Source organism: Narcine bancroftii, chromosome 2 (assembly GCF_036971445.1).
Source record: "Narcine bancroftii isolate sNarBan1 chromosome 2, sNarBan1.hap1, whole genome shotgun sequence".
In the NCBI taxonomy this organism is placed as follows: Eukaryota; Metazoa; Chordata; class Chondrichthyes; order Torpediniformes; family Narcinidae; genus Narcine; species Narcine bancroftii.
In genome coordinates, this window is record NC_091470.1 from 114,366,210 (window position 1) to 114,393,614 (window position 27,405).

At 45.1% G+C, this 27,405-nt stretch overlaps 1 protein-coding gene across 4 annotated transcripts in view; it reads right to left on the reverse strand.

Annotated features, from left to right (window-relative positions):
* Positions 1-27,405, reverse strand: part of LOC138754171 (ankyrin-1-like) — a 173,468-nt gene that overhangs the window by 81,821 nt on the left and 64,242 nt on the right. For 3 of the 4 annotated variants that reach the window (XM_069918049.1, XM_069918050.1, XM_069918048.1), the window contains exons 1-11: positions 23,778-23,873; positions 22,299-22,484; positions 18,267-18,365; positions 15,617-15,715; positions 12,985-13,083; positions 11,679-11,876; positions 10,329-10,427; positions 8,311-8,409; positions 4,343-4,441; positions 1,979-2,176; positions 928-1,026 (exon numbers count right to left, since the gene is read on the reverse strand). The exons of the other annotated variant lie outside the window; for it this stretch is intronic. In XM_069918049.1, the coding sequence (XP_069774150.1) occupies positions 928-1,026; positions 1,979-2,176; positions 4,343-4,441; positions 8,311-8,409; positions 10,329-10,427; positions 11,679-11,876; positions 12,985-13,083; positions 15,617-15,715; positions 18,267-18,365; positions 22,299-22,484; positions 23,778-23,855 (1,353 nt within the window). In that variant the 5' untranslated portion in view covers positions 23,856-23,873. Of the gene's footprint in view, positions 1-927; positions 1,027-1,978; positions 2,177-4,342; positions 4,442-8,310; positions 8,410-10,328; positions 10,428-11,678; positions 11,877-12,984; positions 13,084-15,616; positions 15,716-18,266; positions 18,366-22,298; positions 22,485-23,777; positions 23,874-27,405 lie in introns of those variants that run through there. 4 annotated transcript variants of the gene reach the window in all.

Here is a 27,405-nt window from a genome sequence, read left to right on the forward strand (position 1 = left end):
TAATTTCTTCTGTAATTGTAATTCATTTATTGAGCAAGAGGCCTCGCAGTGGTGACTTGGACCTTTGTAGGTCAGTATTTCCAGCCTGTGCTCCAGGCATAAAACCTGGCTGCTGTAAGGCACAGCAGCGCCTTAACAGTTACTTGCAAAAGACAATGATGTCCTGGAGATGTTCATGCCCTCAAAGATGGCAAGATGCATAGGTTCTCTCCTCACATGAATCTCATTAGATCTTTGAATGAGGCTCTTTTGCCATTCTGGATACTATCCAAATATTGGGGAAATTCTTTTCCATCTTCTGGTTTTAGACCATTATTGAGAACAGTGCATTTTTTGCTCTGTGACGTAGTTTTGGTTACCATTCAACAACTGCAGACTAAACAGTGCCAGGTCTCTGATACAGTCACACTACTGTGAATGTGGGTGTTGGAGCAGATCCCATGCTCACCCTCAGAATGAGTAGTGTAACCTGGTCGGCCTGGTCAGTGAGACTCTGTACATATACTGGCAGAACTGGAGGTGGTTGCTGAATTCTACATGTGTGACCAAGGCCCCAGACTAACAACTCAGTTTCTTCGCCGCTGTTATCAGACCGTTAACTGGATTTTTCATCAGTAAAAATCACGCTTCCTTGCCCTGTTTTAACAGAACTTTGCTTTCTTTATAACACTGCACTCTGCACTTTTGTTTGATGAAGCACTAACTTTTTCACTCAAGATTAGGTTGACTTGGCTGGAGAGCATGCAAATCAAAGTTTCTCTCTCAACCTCAGTTCACACGACAATAAACAAAGCCATTCAATGAGGGTTTGGCTTGTCCTGTCCCTCATCATTTTCCTCTTGATGACAATATCCCCTCATTCCCTTAAGGGTTGAGGCTGGCCCTCAGAATGAGCAGCATATCCTGGTCGACCTGGAGTGTGGTTACCTTTCCTCCAGAGTTGGGCTGACCACCTCGCTGGAGCAGCAACTCCATGACTTGCATCTTGCCGTACTTGGCAGCGACGTGGATTGGGGTAAACCCTTTCTGCGGGCAGACAGACACAGCACGTCAGGACCACTTGAACATTTCCGGGAGTGACCATTTCCCATGTCCCCGTTCCTGACACTGATCTTTCAACTAATCTCCCTCTGTTCTTCAGCTGGGTGGCAAAGGACTTGTACTGGGCTATTTCTTCAGGGTATACTGCTGAATTCAAACCTACCTCTACAGTAGCAAAACATGAAAGTCTGCAGACCCCGTGGTTGAAGTAAACACACCAAGCTGGAGACACTCACCAGGTCAAACAGTGTTCTTTATAGAGCAAAGATAAAAATACAGAACCACTGTTTCGGGCTTGAGCCCTGCATCAACGAATGAGCAAAATGTGGGCAGGTGCCCAAGGTTATGCATCTTAATCTTTGCATCACCCTGGTCACAATCTCTTCTCACTGCTCGGTCATCTTTATTCAGGCACCTGCTGACATAGAGTTCATCCCTTGATGAAGAGCTCAAGCCTGAAACCTTGGTTATATACCTTTATCTTTGCAACATAAGTTTGACCTGCTGAGTTTCTCCAGCCTTGTGTTTTTACCTCTCTACAGTATCCAGGACATCCTCCTTATCCCAGGTTGTCCGAGGCCAATTGGGGTGCCATAACTCTGCCCCAGTCTAAATGAGGACTGACCACCCTTTCCTATCCCTTCCCTCTTAACACCTCAGGTTTCTTTTTTACTCTCCCACCCATATTTACCTGTGACCTGTTGGCCTGTGCTCCTCCTCCTGCCCCTTCTTCTCTCTTCTCTTTCCCTCATCATTTTATTTCAAGCGCCTGCCTGCTTTTTGACAAAGGCCTCAGGCCTGAATCTTTGCTTCCTGTAGACCCTGTGTGACTTGCTGAGTTTCCACAGCACTTTTGTGCGTGGCTTTACCCTTTGGGGAAGTTCACTCCATCTGCTTTGATCTGAATGGACTAGCTGTTAATGAATAGCCCACGTACCTTTGTCATTCTGGTCAGCGAAGCGCCGTGGTCCAGCATGACTTTTGCCACTTCTGCATGCCCTTCCCGTGAGGCAATGTGCAGGGGTGTGTGGCCCGAGGTGGTCGTCGACTTCGGGCATGCTCCATTCTCCAACAAGAGCTTGACGACCTCCAGGTGGCCCAGGCGAGCGGCGCAGTGCAGGGGGGTCTGATCATCCTGCATGGAGCACAGAGGCTGTGACAGAAGCCATTTACCTTCTCTCCCATTGGTGAGATCACGCACCATCAGATTCAAGGGCCCCCCCCCCCCACCATTATCATGTCCCCAAACGGTCCTCACGTGAATAAACATTGTCTTTACTCCATTCTCTCTTTGAATCTACAATCCGGGGCTTTTAACCACTGTACTATGTTTGGATTAACTAGCTGGAATGATCACAAAACAAATCATCTCGATGCACCTCGCTACGTGACAACTTGAACTGTGACAGTACACGATGCAAATCTCAGAGTTTGTGTGGGAATTGAAATTCAATCAAGCAGTACAAAGGGATTGCAGGAAGGCCACAATGTCCTGCCGTGCCATGAGACATCACGGGCCGGCTGCTCTCTCTGCTACCGGATGTTCATTAAATCTGCAAGGATTGTCCGGGATGAGCTCCGTTCCACCAGCTCAATGTCTTCACCTCCTGTCTGGAAGTGAAGACGATTTTCTTCATTTTCCAGATTTTATTATTTCAGATTATAATGGGAAAATGTTTCCAAAGGTTTTATTTTTCTGTGGCTTTAAAGGAGATACAGGAGGATCAAAGCCAGCACCACCAGGCCGAGGAAAAACTCATCCCACGGGCACTGAGAATGCTGAACGGCCAAACATCCAAAACTCTCATATTCATGAAACAATATTTATTTGTACACATGAAATATTTGTCCTGTTTATGTATTGCCCGTCTGAATATGTGTTATGTCTGGGTGTGTGTGTCTGTGTGTTTTACACCGAGGGGTTGTACTTGTGCAATCAGACGACAATAAACTTGATAATCGATTGGTCAAATACAACCCAACAAAACAGTGTTCTCCGGTCCTCGGTGCAAAACATAGACACACACCCAGACATAACACACACACACACACACACTCACACTCACAGACAAACAATACATATGCAGGTCAAAGTATTTCATCTATACAAATAAATATTGTTTTGTGAATATGAGAGTCTCGGATGGTGAGTGGGAGCAGTTCCTTTGGTCGTTCAGCGTCCTCACTGCCCGTGGGAAGAAACGGTTCCTCAGCCTGGTGGTGGTGGTTCTGATCCTCCTGTATCTCTTCTCTGATGGCTGCAGGGTGTTAGAGGGGGGTCTTCAACAATTTTGCACGCCCTCTTCAGACAACGATAAGTTTGACTCGTCTTAACTTTTATCTATCTGAACTCAGACTTTCAGTGAGCTGACCTTTCCGGCGGAGGCTGTGCTGAAATACAAGATCTGCCAGAATTTTGAGCTAACAGTTAGCTACTGGAACAACTTAGGAGGTCAGACAGCATCCGTGAAGGGAAGTAGTCAGTCAATATTTTACGTTTCGTGGGTTTATGGAAACTGTGTGCTGCCTGTTAATAATCCTTCCAGCTGATTGGTTAACTAGTTTTTCCTGTCCACACCATTGGTTCCCACTTCTCAATGAGTTCCACCCTAAAACCTAGTTCAAAATTCAATGAGAGAGCAAAATCAACCCCAATGTCCTGAGTGCAATTCAGACAGCAGGGTAAATAGAGCAAGGCACTTGTAGGCCAATGTGTTAAAAGCTAATGTCAAATTAATAGGACCCAATGATTGAAGAGCAGTTCGCACAACTGCTTGTGACTTCACAATTCCCCATCCTGGAGGTTAGAAAGCAAGAATGGAAGAGCAGAGAAAATTCAGCTTTAACATAATTTTCCATGTAAACTGAAATAACGAGAAAATGCATGAGATCAAACAAAAACATCGCGAAAGGCTTGAAGCAAAACATTCTCAATCAAGTTCAGCATTACTCAAAAAACACTTTACTGTGCGAGAACGAATCATACACAGGGAGACAAAGAGATGAGAAACTGGATCTCCAAACACGCACACCCAGAAACAGTAACAACTGCAACCACATTTGTACTCTCACACACCCACTCCCTTTCACGATGCACAGTGTTTAAAGGCAGACACAAATGCACACAGGCAAACAGACACAATCAATGTGGGACGCATGCACACGCACAAGCCCAATTACGCTATGTTTATGCTGATTATCAAATATTCAGATATCCTTGCACTGTCATCTCTTTCATCACCATACATGCACACGCCACCCTTTCTCTTGCGCCTGGACACAGGTCTCGTCTGACACTCACTTTGGCTTTGGCATCGACCTGGGCCTTGTTTTGGAGTAGGAAGCGTGCCACCTCAGTCTGCCCCGCTCTGGCTGCCATGTGCAATGGAGTCTCTACTTTCTGCAGCAGATAATCAAAATAAACAGGAAACAGAAAATTTACCCCAAAGAAACGGCTCCTGGGAAGAAGACCCAAGTCCGAGTCGAGGCCTGCTGTTAGGGGGCCTGTGACCTTGCAGAGGTTGGTTGATGGCTGGGCTTGTGATCGCTCTCAGGACACCTGCTACCCATTGTCCACGACCTCAGTCTAAACATAGGTTTTGGCTTCACACGAGCCCTCAGTTTGGGATCTGGAAGCTTGGATAGGCCCATGGGCTACACTGAAGCAGTCCAAACCCCGCCCCTTACTTTCTCCTCCTCTTTAGCCCCATGCCTCCCACCTGCCCTCCTCTACCATCTCTACTTGCCGTCACCCATACCTTCATTCCTCCAGCTCCCAACCCCCTTGCCTTCCTTCTTCCTATTGGACTGCACCTTCCTCAGGCTGCTTCATCTCGTCCCATCCCCTCTCATCTTACAGCTGGTTCCATTTCATTTCCCCCCTACCCCCCCCATTCACCCATCAACCTGTGATCCTCTCCCAGACCCATTTATCTGGCTTATTCCTGAGGAAGGGTCTCAGCCCGAAACTCAAACTGTCTATCGGCTTCTGCAGATGCTGCCTGACCCACCAAGTTCCTCCAGCACTTTGTGTGTTTCCCCATTTTTTTTTTAACCTCCCTGGCATGATAACACCATCGCAGTTCTTGGTTTGGGGGGGATGGGGGGTGGGGGAGATGGGATAAGGCCTGGCTTGTATTCCCCAGCCCCCTCTATCAATGGGAACAGAAAGCAAAGAAGCAAGCAGCAAAAAATGTAAGACTGCAGCCCAAAAAGGAGCAGGAGAAGCAGAGGGAGATTCAAAATGTACCTGAACTCCTCAACTTAGAATAACTGGGTGTAAATCAAGAATGGAAATTTAAATTGGCGTAGATGCCTTTAAAACTCATCAAATCCAAGGGACGTTTAGATTACATGAGAACCCTATAGAACAGTTCAGGGCCTTTGGCCCCTAACATGGTGCCAAACCATATAAACCTGCTCAACCATCCCTATCCCACACCAATAACCCTCCATTTTTCTTGCATCCATGTGCCTATTTTTAAATGTCCCTATTGTACCAACCTCCACCTCTGTTCCTGGCAATATATTCCAGGCACCCACAATTCTCTGTGTAAAAATCTTACCCCTGACATCTCCCTTAAACTTTCCTCCCCTCACTTTACATAGATGTTATCTGTAATTCACTACTGTCATCCTTGGAGAAAGGTGCTGGCCATCTACCCTAGCCATGCCTCTCATAATCTTGTAGATGTCTATCAAGCCCCTGCTAACCTTGCCTCATAAGACTTATTTTCCAATCATTGTAAATCTCCTCTGCACCCCCTATTTTGCATCCACATCCTTCCTGTATTGAGGTGACCAAAACTGAACACAATGTTCCGTGTGGTCTCACCAGAGATTTACAGAACTTCAACATCATCTCACAACTCTCGAACTCAATCCCCCGATAAATGAAGTCCAGCATCCTTTAGGTCTTCTTACTTACCCTATCAAACTGCACAGCGACCTTGAAAGAACTTTTATCTTGGCATCTGTGCATTACAGTCATAGGATTGTACTGCACAGAAAGAGACGCCTTGGCCCATCTTATCTGTGCCAACCTTAGCGCTTGACTACATTTATCCCACTTGTCATCATTGGGTTTGTGTCCTGTGCCTTTTTTTTTAAAATATTTTTGTAAGAATTTTATTTGTTTCGAAACTTTATTTATTAATTTTAACATATGAAGAAAGTAAGTAATTCACGTACAGAAAAAATACAAAATAAAGTAATACAAGTACAAAGTAATATAGTTAATACAATACCAATCTCGGCATCTCCCCCTAACAACTAAAAACTAAGACTAAAAAAAAAATTATTTTTAACCCCTAAACCCCCCCCCCATCCCCACGATAAAGAGTGAAGAATTAATGCTATTAGTATAATAAAAACAATATACATCTTAAAAAAAAAGATCGATATTATATATAAGAAAAAACCAAAAAAATATTAAGTATTAATTATTAATCCAAAAATTTTTTATTATGTAAAAATATATATAAAAAAACAAAAACATAAAGAACTTAAACGAAAAAAAAACAACTAATAATAAAAAAACTAAAAAAAAGAAAAAAAAAGAAAACATATATAGAAAAAATATATAATAAAAAAAAGTTTTTTTAAAGAAAGAAAATGATTAGTTCAAACTTATTTAAATTGTATATAATCAATAAATGGGGTTGACTTTAACTCATAAAAAGACATCTTATCTTGTATAGAAAAAGATTTTCTTTCCATAACCAAACAAAACTTCATCTCTGAATACCACCTATCTAAAGACAATACATTTCTATTCTTCCAAGTAATCACTATACTTCTGTGCCTTTGACCAGTCTGAAAGCCACTTAAACAGAGTAATGGTGTCCAAATATTAACCATTGGAAGAGACACCCTTCAGATGGAAAACTGGGATTGAAATGGTGAAGAGGCCACGAACCCCCTGTGGCCCTGTTGTTGAGGAGGTTTGGAGGAATCAGAAAATTTTGGGCAGGATAATTCCAGCAGGTTTCTCAGTGGAGCTCAGCATGAAATGCACCCTTCTGTGAATCCGCTGGTAGGAAGAACCTCCCTTGGTCATCAGTTCAGTGTCCAGCTCCAAGATGGGAGTGCATGGCAGGCCCAGATTGTGTGGCCATCAATGGCTGATGGGAAGCATCGAGGGGTCTTATCTCCACTGCTGACGATTGGGACAGGTTGGTAGCAGTGGGCTCTGGGACCACATTTTGGGTCACGGACCCTGGTGGCACAGGGACCAATGGTGGAGTAACGCTTGGCTTTTCTATCTCCCACCAAGCCCATACATCTGGCAGAGCAGGGTCAGCCGCAGCAGAGGTGGTTACAGTAATGCTGGAGATGCATCAATCACTGGGAGAGCGAGAGGCGGTGAAGACTGGTTGTGACCAGTGTAAATGTGACAGTCACCTGGTGACCCGGGATGCCATAGCCACAGAGTATGCTTTCACTGGGACTACAACAACTGTTTGTGCTGAATTGCTTGCTCCTGCCGAATTGAACCAGATAGTCAGCAATGTTGCCAGAAACCCAATTTGACCACAATTGGTTCTTACATCCAAAATGATGCTGGACTTTTTTTTGTTGTTGTGTCTGAATAGCAAGCGGAACAGAGATTTTCGGAAAAATGCAACAAGCCATAAAGCTGCATTGGCGTGTAACCTGGCATTTAATCCTGAACTTTAAGTGCTGTCTGTGTAGAGTTTGCACGTTCCCCCTCTCATTCTGGTGGCTTCTGGTGGCTGCTTCATTTTCCCACAACATCTCAAAGACGTGCTATGAGAATGCGGAGAGAATAAAAGTGGGATTCAGGAACTGGTCAGTGCAGGCTCAATGGGCTGAAGGGCCTTGACATATCTCACTATTATCCATGATTTTAAAACACCCAGGAACACATTCAATGAATGTTGCCATCGTGCAAACCAGGTCTCGAGCAAAAGACATTTGCTGCAGACAGGAACATACAAAACAGGAGCAGGAGGACATTCAGTCCCTCAACTCGTTTGCCCCGACTGTTCTAACCTTATTACCTCCCTCTCCCTTGTCACCTTCACCACTGACGTCCAAGACACCTTTTTGCCACCAACTTCCTCAGAAAATTCCAAAGCTCCTCCTCTCCTCCATCTGAAGTGACAAGTCATTTCAACATCATTCCCTCCAAATACCTCTGAGAAAAATCCTCTCACCTCATCAGTGTTCCTCAGAATGCCCCACATTTCAGTAAGACCATCTCTCATTCTTCTAAACTCCAACCCATATTCAGTGCCAACCACTCACCACATTGGACACGTTGGGGGAGGCTCCATGCTGTAGCAACTTGGTGACAACATTGAGGTTTCCCATGAAGGCAGCAACGTGGAGCGGCGTCAACCCTGACTGTAAAACAGAGGGAGGGAGATGCAATTTATAAGTTTATTAATGTGCTGGACAGACCCAACGGTTTACCTTCCACTTCACCAGCTCAGGCCATTGATCTTCTTCCTTGAAAAGACACCACATGGTCACTTTAGATTATATTTTATTTATCGCTGATACCTTTTGTGGTGTATCTGTTAAAAAGAATTGGGAAAAGACCTTGGCTTCTGAACACTTTGAGCTATTGCTTTGAATTCTTCATTATGGCGTCAATGTGGTTGGACTGGGGTGGATTGTTGGCGACCTCTTCTCCTATTTTGAAACTGTTCATCATCTCCACCTCACACCTCGGGATGTGTGTTCTGCTCCATTTGCTGGGGTCATTGGCCAGCTCCCTCATTTTGAGGTGGTTATCCAGGTAATATTCACGGTTGGTGTAGCGGCTAGCCCAACGCCTTTACAGCGATCAGGACCAGACCGGGGCTCGAATCCCGCACTATGAGGAGTTTGTACATTTTCCCCGTGTCTGCATGGATTTTCTCCAGGGGCTCCGGTCTTCTCCCACCAATCAAAACGTACCAGGGGTGTAGGTTAATGGGGTGTAAATTGGGCAACGCAGACTCATGGGCTTAAATGGCTTGTTACCGTGCTGCATGTCTAAATTTTTAAATAATTTCTAAGAACTCATCGAGTCGGGCGGTGTGGTGAATGAATCACGCTTAAACAACACCAGCAAGCAGGGTTCTCATCCGACACAGTCTGAAAAGAGTTTGCACATTCTCCCCGCGTCTGTGTGGGTTTCCCTGGGTGCTCCAGTTTTCTCCCACCCTCCAAAACGGATCGGGTTGGTAGACTAATTGGTGTATTTCGGGGGCACAGGATCCTGGGAAGGAAGGTCCTGTTACCATGCTGTAGGTCTAAATATAACAATAAACGATACGACTTACTTCCTGTCCTTCCTTTGGATTCAGAAGCTGATGCCAGCTCTTCCCTTTCATTCATGGCCCTCTTCAGAACAGAATGCTAAACAAAATCAGAAAACCCGGGAAATACTCAGCAGGTCAGGCAGCAGCTGTGGAGAGAGGCGCAGAATTAACGTTTCAGGTCAAAGACCTTTCATCGCAACTGACAAAGGGACCATGATCTGAGACGTTCACTCTGTTTCTTTCTCTCTCTTCGCAGCTGCCGCTGAGATTTTCCAGCATTTGCTGATTTTACAATCCGTAACCACAGTGCTGAGGGTGAGATGGGACAGATTTTCAGGTGCTTTTAGGTGGAAATATCATCAACAATCAGCTCTGCTCTAACCATGTTCATGGCAAGGCCAAGGTGGTGCATGAACACCTTGCCTTCCTAAGAAACCTAAAGACATCTCCAATGTCTCTCACTAATAATTACAGAAAGTATCCTATCTGAATACATCAGAGTGTGGTTCAGGAAACCACCCTGCCCAAGACCATCTCACACCAACCTCCTCCTCCTCCTCCCCCTCCCCATCAACTGCATCAAAACGTCCCACTTCATCGGGAAAGCTGCCAACATTATCTAAAACAAAGCTTTTTCCCCTCTGTATTTCAGTACAGAGAACAATAAGCAACATTTTTGATTTCTATTAATATCGGAATTTTGCTTTTGAAATACAGCAGAAAGCAGAGGTCGAGATCTCCTTTCCTCTCCATTAGATATCTTATGCTTGGGAATCTCATCCCAAGACAGTGTCTTCCTTCCATTCTAATGTCAGGATCTTTAATTCAAGAAAGGTGGATCCTCTTTCAATAGAAAGCAGAATAATTGGAAATGGCATTTATTTATTTATATACTCCAATTTTTTTTGATTGGTTGCTTGGGGTTGTCGGATGCTAGAATTCTGTAGAATGGGAATTTTACTGCAGTTGAAGTTTTTACAGAGCAAATTCTTGTGCCCCCCCCACCCCACTCACCTCAGTTACAGCTTCCAGTGAGGCTCCGTGTTTCAGTAGCAGATCCATCACTCTGACGTGATTCTTCTTGCATGCGATATGCAGCGGAGTGAAACCATTCTAAAAAATGGACAGCGAGGTGGAATATTAGATTCAGCAAGCTCTAGTGAATAACGCAGCGCAACCCTGACATGAGGGAGCAACACTGAAGTTGAGTGCCATTGTGTTGTGTTGCATGAAAGAGGCCCTTTGGCCCAAATCATCCATGCTGATCAGGCTCCACTTCAATTGGGCGATTCTCTCGCCTACCATGGGCCGATTCATTTGGTGATGGGGTTGGGGCAGGAATAGAACACGGCAAACTAACCATCACAGGCTCAGACGTTCTGTCCACGGAATACATCTACGTGAGGCCCTACCTCAAGAAGGCGGCCGACCTCATAAAGGACCCCCCATCATCCTACTCACAACCTTTTCTCACTGGTCCCTTCGGCCAGAAAGTACAAAAGCCTGAAGACCTGCACTTCTAGGTTCAAGAGCAGTCTCTTTCAAACAGCGATCAGGGTCTGAAACCTCCCCATGTTACACTATTCACACCCCAAAAAGGACTGTCTGCACTGTTCCAAGTCACTTTGCTGGCACAGGATTGTTGTGAATATTTATTAGTTATCTTGCGATTTATTGTCTCTTTAAATTTAATTTAATTAGTTGACTGATATAGTTTTTCTTCACAACTATCTGTTTGGCTGCAGGTATGTGTACATTGTACAATGTGCATGACAAGAAATTAACATTGAGTGTAAACTTGCCATTCCATGATTAACAAAAATAAAAACTTGCATTTCCATCGCGCTGACAACAAAATGAAAGTTGTGCAGGTTGGTGGGTTAATTGGCCACTATAAATTTGCCCCTTGTGCGTAAGGTGAGTGGGAGAACCTGGGGGCAGTTGATGGCAATGTGGGGAGAAGGTCGGGCAGTGAGGCTGAGTAGGGAAATGGATCAGCTTATTATTAAATGGCGGGGCAGACTCAATGGGCTGAATAGCCTATTTTTTCCCCTCATGTCCATAAGATCATAAGACTTAAGAACAGAAATAGGCCATTCAGTCCATTGATTCTGTCTTGTTGTCTTATGGAGTGCTTAGTAGATGGAAATGCATGTCCAGATGGAGAAGGCATCAATCAGGTGACCAGGTTGGTCAAAGGGGTTATCTTTGAGAGAATATCTGGAGGATGAGGGAAATGGCGCCGTGGAGGTTTAGGATACTAACATTGGGGAAAGCTTGTCTATTGACACCATATTTTTCTCCTTAATGGAGCAGATCCGGTATTTGTTCCTAATCAATCTCTTCTTTCACATGCAGACTCACCAGAGCCCTGGCACTGGGTCTTGCTCCCTTGTCCAGAAGGACCTTGGCCACCTTGTGGTGCCCACAGTGAGCAGCCACATGGAGTGGGGTCAGGTTGTCGAGTGTGACGTCATCAATTTCAGCTTTGTACTGGAGCAGGAGTCGGACGCAGTCCAGGTGGTCACCCTGAGCTGCCATGTGGATGGGGGAGAGGCCATTCTGCAGGGAAAGGGAGGAAGAGAGAATTGGCAGCACACAGTGCATCCATGGTGGAGGCAGGATGGACCAGCCAGACTCCTGGCACCTGCTGTCTTACTTCACACCAGGTGTAAATCCATACATTCATTTAAACAAGGAGTCAGCACACACATCCCAAGAACCAACATGCACCAACACATAGATTAATCACACAAGCCCATGCGGTATTAGAGACATAGGGATGATGGCACAAAGTGTATGCCTGGCCTGGTAGACACACCACACAGCAGTGATTTTCAAACTACCCCCCAAACTCACATTCTACCTTAAGTAATCCCTATGCCATAGGTGGTCTGTGATTAATAAGGGATTGCTTAAGGCGGGATGTGAGTGGGAAGGGAAGGTTGAGAATCACTGGTCTAGATCCAATTGTTACTGAAATATTTTGCTTGAGAAAAATTGTCATTTGCCCATTTCCTTTAAAGTTATGAAACCGTGCACAGAACGAGTCGATTAGGGACGATTAAAACAGTGGTTTTCAAACTTTTTCTTCCCACCTACGTCACACCTTAAGCAATCCCTTACTAATCACGGAGCACCGATGGCATAAGGAATACCGAAGGTGGAATGTGGATTTAGGGGGCAGTTTGAAAACCACTGCCAGACACTCACCAAGAAAACATACATGGATGATTACATAGAGCCTAATATTCTTTCATTTCAACAATATATAAAACAATAAATAGTCTATTTGTGCCTGTCACCCGACTAATTTGCTTTGACTGTATTATAAATGGGAGGGTAGTCTGTGCATGTAGCTTAGCAGGAACAGTCTGGTGGGGCATTGAAGGAACCAGTGTGGGATTGGTCAATGATGGAACTGGAGTCTGTGAGCAAGGGAGTGCAGGAACTGGAGTTTGGGGCTGGGTCGGGGATGGATCAGAACAGGATGGGGACGGGACTAGGGTGTGGAGTTAGAAGTCTGATTGGAACCAGCACCATGAATGATTTGCCTGGATGTACCATGGCTTGTATTTAAAATAGCCTTCGGAAGTCACACCCAGACCAAGTGGGTGTGGGGTAGTGTGGACCTTGTGCTGCCTTCTCTGTCCAACTTGCCTGCCCTTACCTTGGTCTTGGCCATGATCGGAGCGTTGCGATCTAATAGAATCTCAGCAATCTGCACATGGCCGTTCCTGACAGCGCAGTGAAGAGGCGTCAACTCATCCTGCACAAAGAACATGCTCACACAATGTAAACACCAGTCTTAGCAAAGGGCTTTGATGCATTCGGAAGGGTCAGGATGCATCTGACAAACCAATCAAGCACATTCACCACTTCGATGAGACAGTACTTCATACAGTCTGAGGTCTCCCCCCAACTATTGGTCTACAGCCTGAATGACACTGGCCAGAGAGCTGTAGGTGCCTTCCAGATGCAGTCCACATACGCTGGGGTGGCTGCAGACTGTGGTAAATGCAGGGATGAGTGTGACACTTCCTGAGAAGACTGAAGTGGGCAAGGCTACCGGCCACCATCATATCAACCTTCTCAAGGAGCTCTATCAAGAAAGTCCTGGCTGGCTGTATCACAGTGTGATACGGTTGCTGCAGAGAAATGGATCAGAGGTCAATCCACAGGAACATAAAATAAAAGTGGCAGAGAGGATCACTGGAGTCTACCTCCTTTCCCCCACCCCCCCACACACACACATTGATGTTTTCTATCAGGATTGTTGTCTGAAAAGGATGCGCAAAATCGATGAGTTTCCCTTCTATCTGGCACAGAGCATTTCTCAGTTACTCCCGTCAGGAAAGAGATACAAGAGTATTGGAGCCAGCACCACCAGGCTGAGGAACAGCTTCTTCCCACAGGCAGAGAGAAAATGCTGAATGACCAAAGGAACTGCTCACTCACCCTCCGAGACTCTCATATTCATGGAATAATATTTATTTATTTGTATATAGGAATAGTAGTCCTGTCTAGGTATTGTTTATCTGTGTGCGTGTTATGTCTGGTTGTCTGTCTGTGTGTTTTGCACCAAGGACTGGAGAACCCTGATTCGTCAGGTTGTACTTGTGCAATCAGAGGCCAATAAACTTGACAATGGGCTGGGGTTTAGGGTTAGCAGGGAGAGATAGGAAAGGTAGGTCAGAGAAAGTCATACCAGAGTGGTTTCACTTCTGAGTGCCCAATAGGTCAGCCCAGTTAAAGACTCTTTGGTTCATCAGATCTGTGCTGGAGGTCAATTCCTCCTATTCACTTCACCTCTTTTATCCTTCTGCTCAATTCTCACTCATGGATTTAACAAGGCTCCCCGTGAAAGTTGTTAAGGGCAGATACTTCAGTGCCTGATCATTCTCCCGACTTCCCATTGGATTTACAACCTCTGAACCTGCGTTGTTCCAAAAGTGGAAACACCTATCCTATCAAACCCCACTGGAATTTAACTGGGACATCTCTCCTTCCTGCCTCTTCTACATGAGTGGTTTCAAGCACTAAATCCTTCCCAACAGTTACTGTATCTGACTTCTGGTATCATTCTTTAAAAATTTAAACATACAATGCAGTAGCAGGTCCTTCCGGCCCATGAGCCCAAGCCTCCAAAATGCCCCAATTGACCTACAACCCCGGTAGGGATTTTGAAGGGTGGGAGGAAACTGGAGCACCTGGAGGAAACCCATGCAGACATGGGGAGAACGCACAAACTCCCTGTGGACAGCGCCGGATTTGAGCCCGGGTCACGGCCCTGTAACAGCGCTGTACTAACCGTTCTTCTTCCTTAATGTTATATTCAGAATTGGTCACAATACCTCAAATAGCTAACTAGAGTTAAAATCGATTGATTGCAAATTCATTCTTTGTAATTCAATAAATGAATCCAAGGCATGCGCACGGACCTCAGGATTATGTGAAATACTGTAACATTTTGTAATCTGTCATCATTGAAACAATATTCTGCTCTTCTCCCTTCCGAAGCAGATAATCTCAGATTTCCCTACGTGTTCTGCCTGCCAAATTCTTGCCTACTCTCTCCCTTTCAAAACCCCTTTGCATCTTCCTCACAACTCACTTTCGAACTTGTCATTGTATTCGTGTCCTTTCATTCAAGTCATTGGTATAGATTAGAATTATTTCAGGCCCCAGCCCACAATGTATGCCTTGCCGATGTAAAATAATTACATTTCTTTCTTTAGTAAAATAATTACATTTCTTTCTTTACTGTTAGTTAGCCAAACCACTAAGTGGTACCTCCAAGGTCTTATTTTGTGCAGGCCCCTTTTTACATGACACTTCATTGAACGCCTTTTGGAAACCCAAAGCACTATATCCATTGAAGAACAAAATAACTGCAGATGCTGAACTATGAGCAAACTATGAGCTGCCTGGGGTACTCAAGGGGTCGGGCAGCATCTGTGGGTAGAAATGGTCAATTAACGTTATAGGTTGGGAGCTTTAAATTTTAAAATTTAATTATACAGGACAGTACCAGGCCCTTCCAGCCCACGCTGCCCAAATATACCCACAAACCCCAAACGTCTTCAGAATTTGTCGAGTGTTTCAAAAAGATTTGTTCAAAAAGATTTCTGTATTTCATCTGTCTCCCTCTAAGGATCTGATGTTTAATTTAAATACTCTTCCCTGGAAAGCTTAGGTGATTTTTCCCATGGTTAGGAAACTGTTTTGTCCCTCACTATGTGAAGAAGCTCACATCCCCCCTCCCCCACCAACCCCCCCCCCCCCCCCCCAGTTGCACCCACCTTTGTACGGGCATCAATCTGGGCTTCTCGATCCAGCAGAAACCGGACCATGTTGGTGTTCCCTCTTCGTGAAGCAATGTGCAGCGCTGTGATTCCATTCTGAACAGAACAAACGTGAAAAAAATAGAAGACTCGTGGAGTCGCACATAACAGAAGTAGGCCCTTTCCCAACTCATTCATGACAACCAAGTTGTCTCCCTGAACTCATCCCATTTGCCCACATTTGATCCAGGTCCTTCTAAATATTCCCAATACATGTATCTGCCTATATATCTTTTAAACGTTGTAAATGTACCAGCCTCTACCGCTAAAGGGAACTCATTCCGCACACTCACCACCCTCAGTATGAAAAGAGCTGGGACCTTTTAAATCTTTTCCCTCTCACCTTAAATCTATGCCCTGTGGTGGCTCGCGGAGTCATGGGCAAGCCGTAGCAGATCTAACTGAGAGCTCTGGGTGCAGGGCAAGCCCACAGCCTGGCAGCTGACATCATAAAGGTCCTGAGAGTCACAAGGATCATTAGGTTCCGAGGGATTTAAATACACGCGAAATTTCTATTAAAGCCAGTTGGTTCAACTCACTTTCGACTCTGCATGGTTCTTTCGCTCGCTGCGTGCCTAGTGCGACTACAGCCCTCTAGTTTTAGACTCCCAAACCCCAGGGAAAAGTCTGTGATCATTCACCTCATGATTTTGTATGTCTGTAGGGTCACTTTTATACTCCAAGGAAACAGGTCTCACCAGATCCAACCTCTCCTTATTATGAGCCTGAATTCACATTGAATCTCCCTGGTCCACTGTCACCTCACTTAAAATAAAACCCTTCTGTTTGTGCTCCATGGGCCACGAGCCTCCACAACTGATCTTAATCTCACATTACAGGATCCAGATCTAGATCTGGTTTACTCCCTCGCGAAGCAGCTGACACACTGAGTGGCAATTGCCCAGATTGAAGGCAAGAAATGGATGCCAAGATGTCTGCAGGGCAAGTGTGGACTCATTCTGTGTCCGGAATCCACTAGTCACACATTGGGAGAGGGTGTTCACTGCCCAGCCTAGGAATAACCCTGAAGCTCTTTGCACATTCAGATCAGAGGCTCCAGGTTCAAGGATAGTTTTTGTCCTGCTGTTATCAGACTCTTAAATGGACCTCTCACTGGGAAAACTGAATGCTCTTGCACCGATTTAACGGTGATTTTCTCTATACCCTGCATTGCCTTTGTAATTCTAGACCCTGCACTGTTCTCTCTACCCTGCACTTTTGCTTTATTATTGCTGGACTGGTCTGAGTTGACTTGTCTGGACAGCATGTAAAATAAAGCTTTTCACTTTGCTTTGCTTCTCATGAAAATAAATAATTCAATTGAAACATTCGTGACGCTCTATATCAAAGACTGCAGTGTATAAGTACATATACTTGGGTATGAAGGTTGCTCCTCCAAACAATGGCTCACAACCTTATTTTCCCCACTCTCATACCACCTGAAGTAATCCCTTACTTTCTTTCTTTGGCTTGGCTTCGCGGATGAAGATTTATGGAGGGGGTAAATGTCCACGTCAGCTGCAGGCTCGTTTGTGGCTGACAAGTCCGATGCGGGACAGGCAGACACGGTTGCAGCGGTTGCAGGGGAAAAGGGTTGGGTTTTTCCCTCCTTTGCCTTTTGTCAGTGAGGTGGGCTCTGCGGTCTTCTTCAAAGGAGGTTGCTGCAGCCGAACTGTGAGGCGCCAAGAGGCACGGTTGGAGGCGACATCAGCCCACTGGCGGGGGTCAATGGGGCAGGCACCAAGAGATTTCTTTAGGCAGTCCTTGTATCTCTTCTTTGGTGCACCTCTGCCACGGTGGCCAGTGGAGAGCTCGCCTTACTAACCACAAAGCTAATGACATCCTATGCCACAGGTGCACTGTGGTTAGTAAGGGTTACTTCAGGTGGTATGTGAGTTAAAAAAAAAAATGGTTGCAAACACCTGGTCTAAAAGGGTGATAGGAGGCAGTAAGCTTGTTGGATAACTTATGCAGAATTGCATCTGGGTATGATCCTGTGCCTGAATCGAAGGGTGACAATGACTTGCATAGAACTCTAAGAACCAGTTAGCTCCTCCAACACGATCCATGTCAGTGATTCTCTGATTCCACAAGGTCCTCTTAGAAAAATAGCATTCACCTTGCTGACAAATTCAAAACGTGTTCAGCTTCCTGTTGTGTCCAGAATAGGTGGCCTCTCCTGATAACCTTTGCTTCCTATCCCTTCCCTCTTTCCTTCAGTTTCTGCTGAGGGTGTCTCCGTTAGCTCCTTCCCAAATACGCCTGCCCTCCCCATCCGAGAAATCCCGATAATTCCCAGCCAACATCCAGTCAGTAAGCCCTGAGGCACAAAGCATGCAGACTTTCCCCAGCACTGGTCCTGCCAGAGGCTCACAACTGGCTGGTTCAGGACTCCAGTTCATTTGCTGTTAACCCTTTCTGCGTCATTATGAATTGAACCAGCTGCCTCTTGCTCCAGAGGTGGAGGTTTGTCTCTCCTTGCCGTACCAAAGGTCACCTAGACTTCCTTGGGTTATAAAGCTGGGCTGACAGGGAGAAAAGAGGGTGACGGGGGAGACCAAGGAAGTCCACACAACAGCATGGACCCAAAATTCTTATTTTCTCCTACCTTGGGTGTGAAGTTGATGTTGGCCCCTCGCGACAATAACATGTGAGCCACGTTCAGCTTCTCATAGTGCGCTGCGATGTGAAGCGGAGTAAAGCCAGTCTGAAATGAGAACAATAATGAGCTGGTTTCTGTGACTTGTGAGGTTGTGAGTGCAGAGACACTTCAGTCATTATTGATGTCTCCCGGAGCAGAGCAGTACAGCCAATCTCGCTATTCAATTAGGCATAATGGTCCATTAACCTCACCCTTCCTTTCGAGAATGCACTTTTATTCTATATTGAGTGTAGAACTGGCATCAGGGTAGCAGTTAGATGGACTCCAGTGTATCCTGTGGGATGTGGATGTGCCAGACAGACCACAAGGAATGCAGAAGTCAGAAAAGCTTTCCACATTGGAATGCTGTCAAATCCATCAGTCCTGACTGCAGTGTCCACAGGCTATTAGTATTGCTGTTTACTCAGACCACGGGCAAGGATAGAGCCACCGACAAAACAACCCTTTAAAAAAAAAGGGCCGTCAACACTGAACTAGCAGCTGTGGTTAGTTCAACGGCACTTCCAACGTCAGGCCAAATGTACACACTGTCCTTAGCACATACATATTTACTGCACCAATTTGCTGGAGAAACTCAGCAGGTCCCGCTGCGTCCATAGGAAGCAAAGATAATATAACCAATGACAAAGGGCTCAGCCCCGAAATGTTGATTATATATCTTTGCCTCCTATGGACGCCGTGAGATCCTGCAGCATCTGTGTTTATTACAATTACAGCAGCTGCAGACTTCCTTGTTTTGCTCTGATTTACTGCATTATTTTCCATTAAAGACAGTCATCAACCATGAGAGATCTCACAATGTCCTGCTGACATACTGGTGATTGTACATGAGGTTGAACACACATAGGTTAAAAACACATTTATTAACTACATATTCAGCCATCTATGGTTGTCTTAACTTCAGAGATCTCAACTGTGGGGGCAGCACAGGTAGCTGTTACAGCGCCAGCGATTGGGACTAGGTTCGAATTCTGTGCCGGCCGTAAGGAGTTTCTCCCCGAGTCTGCATGGGTTTCCTCCGGGAGTTCAGATTTCCTCCCATCGTTCAAAATGCATTGGGAATTGTAGGTTAATTGGGCGGCACGGGTTTGTGGGCCAAATGGGTCTGCTACCGTGCTGGTGATGCAAAGCTCAGTAGCTGTCTGGGCAGTGAAGATCATGCAGACGTTTCAGAGACAGGTAAAGAATAGGGGGCAACACAGCAGACAGAATTTAATGCAGAAATGTGCACTATGGTACCACGTTTCTTCCCCCAAAGGTGTAGGAGATTGCTTGTGTTTAGGGAGATTTGCATATCCCTGTATGTGAACCGTCACAAGTTCACATGCAGGTACCACAGTCAAGTAGGAAGCAGGACATTGCAGGACCATTTGAGTCTAAAAGTAGACCCGTCTTGCTCCAATTATACAGGGCCCTGGTGGGGTTGCACAAGGAACAGAATGTACAGAACTGGTCTCCCTCCCAAAGGAAGGATATATTTACTATTGAGGGAATGATGCAATGATCACCACATTAATTCCTGGGAAGGCAGGTTCACAGAGCGAGTATAAACCACATACAGTGAGTCTGTACAGTAAATTTTAAAGAAAGATGGAAAATATGAAATAAGTTTTGACTCGCATTACTTTATTAAATTAATATTCTAAATTTTATTCTGACATTTATAGAACTCTGCAGCACAGTACAGGCCCTTCGGCTCACAATGTTATGTCGACCTACATATCCTTACCAAAAATCCCTCCTTACTTCATAACCCTCAATTTTTCTTCCATCCATGTGCCAGTCTATGAGTCTCTTAAATGCCCCTAATGACCCAGCCTCCACCACCACCCCTGGCAAGGCATTCCAGGGACCCACAACTCTGTAAAAAAAACCTTACCTCTGATGTCTCCTCTAAACTCCCCTCCATTCACTTTGTACAGACGTCCTCTGATGTTTGCTGCTCCCACCCTGGGAAAAGGCACTGGCTGTTCACCCTGTCTATGCCTCTCAGAATCTTGTAGACCTCTATTAAGTCTTGTCTCATCCTTCTTCTCTCCAAATAGAAAAGCCCAAGCTCTGCCTGTGATGATAGTGATCATGTTTGCAATGCAACTAGCAATGCCTCAAGGATTTTAGCTCCCATGTGATTTAACTTGGCTGTCAGCAGGGGAATGACACAGAGCAAGAGACTGTAGAAGTAAGATCTGTAATGGAGGCTTGCAGCCTCACGGCCTGCCTCATGGTGCTGTTTACAACAACTTTAAAAGAACCTTTTCCTTCACCCACGTGTTGACTAAGAACTCACATGTAAGAATACAAAATGAAACACAAAACATATTTTGCAACCCCGGAAACATACTGGTAAATCTCCTCTACACGCTCTCCATTTCTCAGGTTCTCAGATGCTGAACTGGACACCTATTTTCCACATCTGTTGGTCACAAGAATGATCCTTTGACTGCCTGGGAGGCTGTGCCTCTTCAATTCCATCTGTGCAGACCCATTCCAAGAAGTGTCCGTGTTTGCGGGCATGCCTTGGAGAGTGATCTGAAGGACTAATAGAACTTTAAGATAGAACTAAATGGAATGGAAACAGTTTATTTTCATGTGAACCAGGATGAAATGAAAAGCTTTCCAGACAAGTCAAACCACCCTGAAGTATAGAGAATGATTACATGCATTCAAGGAGAAGATGTGTTGGAAGCTGTTTGCAAATGTTGCCACATCTCCAGCACCACTTTAGTGTAGACCGTGATGTAATGAACTTGCAACTTTCTCCCTATGACCAGAAAGAATCCAGGCATGGTCACCAAGAAATTAAGTTGTTTACAATGAACATGTCACCACCAAACAGTCTATCCAGTCGGGATCAACCTGATCTTAGTTTAATATTATACACTTATGTGTGATACGGGAAGAAAGGCATTAAGATGAGTGAGGATTTCTCATGATCTCAGGTTCTAGCAAAGTTATTAACAAAGACTTGGGGAAGCAGTTGGCTGGTGTAGGTCACCAGAAAATAAACCCTCTCCTCTCCACAAATTGTTTGAGAAGGACGGGCAGAGGAGACAACTCATAGGATGATGGCCATGGTGGCAGACCAATTCTGAAGTTGAGGGCTGCTGCCGACTGCAGTCAAGGGACCCGCACCAGGCTGTAGATATTGGAGACTGGCTGAAGGCATACCAGGTATCAGAACCGAGATGCAAGGGGGTGCCGAGGGCTTACGGATAGTATCAGAGGATTGGATCTGGAGCCGATAGTTTAAACTGAAGACTGCGGGCAAATTCATGGACCCTCAGTGACTCTGGTTGGCGGGGTGGGGGGGAAAGAGACACTCTCTTTTGTTCCTCTTTCTCTAACAGTAAGGGGAACTAGGCAATTTCAGCTGATAACGAATCTTTGCCTGACATTAGACTAAAGGAGATTTCATGTAATATTACATTTTCTGCTTTATTACACGACAATAGAAGAATCTTGACATTGCACCAGTGAATGTTTTCACAATATCAACAATAAATCAATTCCAAATCAACATTTAAATTTCCCATTGCCTGGGTGGGCTTTGGGTTTCACCTATTAGCCGAACCTCTCGTATAATTAACTCACCCTTGAGCTGTTGTATGCCAAAAATGCAGTCCACTGTACACGTACCCCATAACCTCCGCGGTCTCTTGAGTGTGGCTAAGAATTGAGGCCCTGTTCAAAACCAGTCTAAAACGAGCCCCAAAGTTGTGAGATCAAGCTACAGGAGACCAGGATTGGGTAAAGGGCCATTTTGATGGCTTGTGGTGGATCATACTCATTGGAAGTCAACTCCAATATCTAAGCCTAGGAGATTGTTCCCTCTACTTTGTCAGCCTGCATTTCAAAGAATGGCAATCATAGAAAGTTCACTCCAACTGTTCTGATGAATAAAGCCGAACCCAAATGGACCCCAGGTTTCACCTCCACACCCTTCTCTGACAGAGAGTTCCATTCCCCTGGCATATTTACCTTTGATAGGACATCAGGGTTGGGGTCGTTCTGCAGCAGGACTGCTGCAGTCCTCGTGTCATCATTGCGTGCTGCAATGTGCAGGGCGGGGAGACACACCTTCCCTTTGGTCCCGAAGTTTATCAGAACAGCCACCACATTCTCGTGTCCCTGCTGCAGCGCAACAGCCAGAGGTGTGAATCCATCCTGGGACAAAAAACAGCAAACAAACTAGGAGATGGCGGTGAGGAGGGGGACAAGCTGGTTGACGTCGCAAGGAATTCAGGACCAACTCGGGGGGACGGGTGAAAGTGAGTGCTGGTGATAATCAATTCCATCAGACAAAATACAATGCCATATCGGGGCAGTGCGAGTGGAAAGGTGTCCAAAGTTAGATGATCTCAAGGGTCAGCAGAGATAGCATGGTGTTTATAGCAATGCTATCACAGTGCCAGCGACCCAGAGTTCGAATACAGCACATCTGTAAGGAGTTTGTACATTCTCCTCGTGTCTGCATGCATTTCCTCTGGGGACTCCCATTTCCTTCCACCCTTCAAAATGTACAGGAGTTGTAGCACAATTGGGCAGCATGGACTCGTGAGCTGGAAGGGCCTGTTACTGTGCTGTAGGTCTAAATTTTTAAAATACAGTAGTCTTTCTGCGCTGTTCGAAATGGTACATTTAAACCAAAGATGAAATGTAGCTATAATTTCACAACATGTATTGCACAGATTCTGTTTGCCAAGAGGTAATCAATCACTCAGTGAATGTCGTAAAAACACAAAAATGGAGGAACCCAGCTGTTCTCACAGTGTCCAACATTTTGGGCCTGAGCCCTCCTACAGGGCACCTTGACGAATGCATCAGGCCTGAAACCTTCATTATATATCTCCTATGGATGCTGCGTGACCTGCTGAGTTCTGTTCAAAGTGAAGGGAGAAAAGTTTAGGGGAGATATGGGAGACATCAGGGGTAATTTTTTTTATATATATGTACAGAGAGAGTGGCGGGCCAGGGGTTGTGGTGGACATTAGGGGCATTTAAGATACTCTTAGACAGGCACATGGATGGAAGGAAAATAGAGGGTTATGGGGTAGGGAGGGTCTAGTTTTTTTTGGTTGGAATATATTGCTCGGCTCAACAGCGAGGCCCAGCAGGCCTGTAATGTTCTATGTTCCTCCAGCATTTTCCGTTTTTACTACAATCACAGCATCTGCAAACTTTCAGGTTTCATTCCACAGGGTAAATGTTGGTGCCTTCTAAGATGGTCCAATAACCCAGATGTTTCTCGGAAGGGGAGTGCCAAATCCTAACAGACTAGCCTTCCAGTTCTGGCATGTGGATGTGTTTGGAAGTCCAGGAGATGACACTTCAGGAGATGCTGGAGTGAGAGGAGGCCTGGTGGAGTGCAGGAACCCAGTGACACACCCTACAGTGCAGAGAAGACCCTTCCCCAGGGCAAGGGCTGGGACCAGCGACGAGTGCAGCGTTGGGACTTACCTCCGTGGCCACGTTCTGGTTAGCACCATTTTCGAGAAGGAACTTCACAACCTCCAGATGGTTCTCTTGGGCTGCCATGTAAAGAGGAGTGAATCCTTTCTGTGGAGGCAGAGAGTTTAGTAAACAAGAACACAACCAAACTGCTAAATTGTGAACTGATAAGACTTGATAAAGGGTTCAGACGTGAAATATTGACTGACCATTTCTACCCATGAACAGTGTCTGATCTGCTGAGTTCCTCCAGCAAATATTTGTCTGCTGAGTTCTATTCATCTACATTTCTCTAAAGAACAGAAGCTCGCTCTTGATTTTAAACATCTTTCTCTATTCACAGGTAGTTAACATAAGCTCCTTTCACATTTGTATCCCACTCACTAAATCAGTCATTCAGTGTCCTGGGATAGGAATGGTTCTTTGGCTGTTCACACTGGACCACTACTAAATGGGATATTATACGTGTTCACACTTGCAAGGAGCCATCCCCGGGTTAGGATTGTTCCATATTCTACTGGTGATGTCAATGACGCATCGAGCGATGGTGGACCTGCCCTAAATCCTGATCAATGTATCATGATCTTATATTTGAACAAAATTAATCATGCCTAATTATAACATAATTAAGTTTTATGTACAGCCCAGTACGAGCCTTTCAAGCCTTGTTGTTGTGCCGACCTACATAAACCTTTATAAGGGACCGTGGGAAAGTGCTAGAAATAAATAGGAATAGCAAACAATTTTTAAATGGGTGGGGGGAAGATGGGTGTGCTTTTGTGCACTATTTATACAGTGTGAGGAAGTTGTTAGTGCTATCATGTGCAATTTATAAGTGCTATCGCGTACAATTTATACAGCATGGGAAAGCTGGTAGCTCTATTGCACATTATTTATAAAGACCGTGGGAAAAAGTGATGGTGGACCTGCCCTCCCAGAATTCTTTGTGGCAGAGAAAGGGCTGTATGCATGGCTTCATGCACAGAGCACTCATGGAGGCGTTTCTCTGCTGCACAGCATTATGGGAATTCAGGTCTGCCATTGCTTTCCCCCACCCCGTCTTTGTAAATTGTACGCTATAGTGCTACCAACTTTTCCATGCTGTTTAAAAATTGTCCGCCCTTGCTATTTATTTCCTCTCCCTCTCCTGCTGCAACTTTCCCATGGCAAAGTTCATTTTAATCTTTTCTTCCTTCACGTTCCCACACTCATGAAAAAAACTTGAGTCATTTCTATACCAGAATGCAACTGCCCCTTCTACACTTGCCTGATTGCAACATTGGCGTCTGCAGACACCAGGGATTGCACTAGGGGCCAAGGCCGTCTATTCCCGGTGTGAGATAACATCATCTCATGCTGGCATTGAGACTATTTTCCTTCCAAACTCAACACTTTTTAGGCCAATTGGCTGTTAATTCCTGGGACCACTTGCCAGTGTGAAAGGGACTATAATTTCTGATCACACATACATAAAAGGGACAGATCCAGGGATATTCCCTGGATAAAGCCATACACTCTTTAAATGAGAGATTCCACATCTCTGCGATTTTATTTTGACGTACAGCACTCCAACAACATATTATCTGTTCTCCCACTGCATATCTGTGGTACAATTAATGGGTTGCCTATTGACCAGTGAAACACACAAGCTGACTACTAATTACATTAAATGGATTTTTAAAGATAAATAAAGATTCATCAACAGCTGAAGAGCCAAGACACAGTCAATATAATTCTGATGGATAAAGCCTCAGGACACAAACAATTCAATTAAGTAGATGAAAAGAATGCTTTTTTCCCCCCATTGAAACAAAATAATCCTCCTAAACTAAATGTATATTATATACAATTGATAATATAATGATCCAGGAAAGGCCCAAAATTACCAGCTGGTATTTGCTGTTGCAAATGTGGATTAAAATGAAGATCAATAACTGTGAACAGTTGTTGGCTCTAGGACTGTATCATTGGAATACAGAAGGATTGGGGGGGGGGGGCCCACATAAAGACATTTCGAATGCTGAGAGGTCTGGACAGAGTAGATGTGCCAAGGATGTTGCTCATGGTAGGGTGAGTCTAGGACAAGAAGGCACAACTTCAGGATAAAAGGGCATCAATTTAAAACAGATGTGGAAAAATTTCTTTAGTCAGAGGGTCATGAGTCTGTGGAACTTATGGCCACAGGCGGCTGTGGAAGCGAGGTCGCTGGATGAATTTAAGGCAGAGATTGACAGATATTTCATTCATCAGGTCATCAAGGGTTACGGGGAGTGGGGCTGAGTGGGAGAATGGATTAGCTCATGATAGAATGGCTGAGCAGACTTAATGGGCCAACTTCTACTCCTATATCTTGTGATCTGGTTAGAAATCATTTGGTCTGCGGATGGGTTAGGGCAAGAAGTGCGTGGAAAGGTAACAGGTGAATGTGCAGATTGTGAAGATTGTCAATATACTGTCTGACAGAATTTTATCACAGTAGTTTTCGAACAGAAAAGCCATAATTAAAAATGTTACCAAAACCTTGGTTTGACCATCAAGCATCAGGGCTTTGGAGACAGTGGTCCAATATAAAGAAATAAAACTTGAAAACTCGTTTCATTTTGTTGGAACAGCATTGATGTACAGTTCTACTATATGGATGTTGATGAAAAATGCACCCCGGTGCTGAGAATGCACTGACACAAGATTATTGGAAGGTTTGTAGGACTGACGAGAGAGATGCATCCTCACAGGAGAGATGCAAAGCTTAGAATTCACCACTAGGGTTCATGAATGAGAAAAAAATAGCATGAAGGTGTAACATTCGATCAGTTGGGGTCTGAATGAAAAGGAGTAATTACAACTATTTGGGACTGTTGTACTGCTGACTTTCTATCTTCTAGCCCTACTCCAGGGTCCACCCTGGGCCCCAGCCACACCCTCAATCCCAACCTTGAGCCCCAACCCCCACCCACAATACCTAACCCAGGCCCCAACCCCATGCTCAATCCTGACCCTGAACTCCAATCCCCAACCTCCACTCTCAATTCCACCCCTGAAATGGGGAGGCTCACCCACTGGAAACATTAAACATAGACTCACCACCAGATTTTTCTCCCACTAATCCCCAACTCAAGGAGGGAACAAACAACCCCAACCATGGAGGGACCTACTAAAGAGCAGAAATAGGTCACCCACTTTACAAAAAGTAGAAACTTGCTCCAGGATGCATTCAAGACACACAACCACCACGGGAAAAGAACCAAGGCATTGATCCCACTCAGAGCCAGGGACAGGTCCAGGGAATTGAAAGCATGGGCCAACAAAAAGTGACTGTTCACAAAACCTCTGGATAAAGGGACTGTGAACACTAGAGGGATGATTATCCATCTGTCCCCAAATAGATAACGCAACCCTAACCTGAATCCCATCCCTAACCGCACCCCTAACCCGAATCCCATCCCTAACTGCACCCCTAACCCGAATCCCATCCCTAACTGCACCCCTAACCCCTAATGGGAATGTCCACCCTCTAGGAACTTAGTGTCGGGTCCACACCTTCCCCCATTACACCCTATCCCCTAGATGGGGCACAAAACAGTGACCACTGGGGGACTAATTAAAGAACAGACATAAAGTCACCCACTGAACAGAGGGC